Genomic DNA, 2,049 nt, shown 5'->3' with positions numbered 1-2,049 from the left:
AAGGAGTGTTGACCTCCACCCCTGTTCTGTCACACAACATTTATCACCTCTGCATGAGACTCTAAGAAAGCAGAAAAAACTTTGGAGTTCTGATAAGAAGTAGATATTGCAACAATGATAGTCTCATTCCTGCTTGAGGCACCTCCCCCCTCACCATTTGCCCTATTTGAGTTTATCATCAAAGTTCTTTCCATGCTGACTACAAAGGGGCAGGAATGCAGCTTGGCCTTTGGACACCAGCTTTTCAGAACTGAGATGTCAGACAATCTTATTCTTACCCCTGAAGAACCCTGACAATGTGGAGAATTTTACTTGTAATGGATAGGGTGGATGATTTCCTTACTTTCTCCTTATAAGCTGCTCCCTGCTGTTCATCTCAGGCTTGAAGAGAATAAGGTAACATTTTTGGGAAAAGATACAGCCTGAGAGTCCTGCACTGGATGCTAAGATGGAGAAGATCTCCACAGCCACCATGTATTTCCCTTTTGTGCTCAGGTACGTTGGAACAAAGGAGAGCCAAACACTGCAAAACATCAGCATGCTGAAGGTGATGAACTTGGCTTCATTGAAACTGTCAGGAAGCTTCCTGGCAAAGAAAGCCACCAGGAAGCAGACGATGGAGAGAAGTCCCATGTAACCCAGGACAAGGCAGAACATGAGGACAGAGCCAGCACTACATTGCACAATGATTTCCCCCAGGATGGAGTTCATGTCTAATTCCCGTAATGGAGGAGAGGTTCTGAGCCACACGGTGCAAATAGCAGCTTGAACGAGGCAACAAGAAAGCACAATGGAGGTGGCCAGTCTCTTCCCCTCCCACTTCCTCATGCTCGAGCCTGGCTTGGTGGCCATGAAAGCCACCACCACTGTGATGGTTTTGGCCAATACACAAGAAACAGCCAAAGAGAAGATCATGCCAAACATGGGCTGTTGGAGAAGGCAGGTAACCTTGCCTGGCTTTCCAAGAAAAAGGAGAGACAAGAGGAAGCAGAGCAGGAGAGAGCCGAGTGGGTGTAGGTGAGGCCCCGGTTGTTGGCCTTGACGATGGGGGTGTCTCTGAGCTTAATGAAGGTCTGCAGCACCAAGACAGTGAGCAGGGAAAAAGAAAGAGCAACTGAAGCCAAACTTATCCCCAAGGGCTCCTCATAAGAAAGAAAGTGGATTACTTTCGGATGCATCTGTCTTGCTTCCTGCTTGGATAGTGATCATCTGCACATTCAGAGCAGACCTCTGAGTCTGAAAAGAGAAGAGAAGAAAGAGGTATTAACTTCATGACTCAGCATATGTGAACATCAGCTAATTTCCATGGCTAATTTGTTGCCAGTGATAACACAATGCATACACAAATCTTCTTGTTTTAAACGTGGAACCCATCCTGAAATCTTTCTTGTTTGTTTACTGGGGACAAATGGTTAAACATTTATCTTTCAGATTTCTTGTCATAGGAAGTCTTTTACTTCCGCACAGATCAAGGCATGTATGGAAAACCATTATGTTTTCCATTGCTTCTGAAAAAAGATTAAAATGTCAGGGTTAAATAGACCAATGGATGATACTGATCAGATTATATACACCCACAATGTGCTAAACCTTAAAAGGTGGTATGATATTAAGTAGGATTTTGATGAAGCACCATGAAATCCATCCCTGAACTTCTACTTGTCCTGTGTACCATGAATGGGTGCAGGAAGAAAGAATGAGGTATGACACCAGTGTGGTAATTAAATCGGGATCTATTTCTAGAGAGCATTGTATGTCTGTTAATCCATTCTCCCAGAACTCAGACTCAATGCTGTCACCAAAATGACTGAGGTCCAGAGGGCTGGTCCCTGGGAATTGAATGTGCTCAACCCACTCACAAAACAGATTCTTTGCACTTCTCCGATATTAATCTAACTTGCTGGAATGTTTGGTGCTTCATGTTACCTACCTGTTCGGTTTGAAATCTTCCCTTCTGGGCATGCATTACAATCATAGCAACATTTTTTTTCCCCTTCCCTCGTTCTCTTCTCATGACCAGCTGGGCAGGAATCACGACAGATGGAATGA

At 44.3% G+C, this 2,049-nt stretch overlaps 1 protein-coding gene across 1 annotated transcript in view; it reads right to left on the bottom strand.

Moving 5' to 3' along the window:
• Positions 1 to 1,143: 1,143 nt before the first annotated feature.
• Positions 1,144 to 2,049, bottom strand: part of LOC123022488 (vomeronasal type-2 receptor 1-like) — a 3,409-nt gene continuing 2,503 nt past the window's right edge. Inside the window, exon 2 of the mRNA XM_044428187.1 lies at positions 1,144 to 1,236. Coding sequence (XP_044284122.1) covers positions 1,144 to 1,236 — 93 coding nt within the window. The remainder of the gene's footprint in view (positions 1,237 to 2,049) is intronic.

The sequence above is a fragment of the Varanus komodoensis genome, unplaced genomic scaffold (assembly GCF_004798865.1).
Source record: "Varanus komodoensis strain SLA01 unplaced genomic scaffold, ASM479886v1 scaffold1999, whole genome shotgun sequence".
Lineage (NCBI taxonomy): Eukaryota > Metazoa > Chordata > Lepidosauria > Squamata > Varanidae > Varanus > Varanus komodoensis.
The sequence above is the reverse complement of the archived record's forward strand: the minus strand, read 5'-3'. Positions and strand labels throughout refer to the sequence as shown.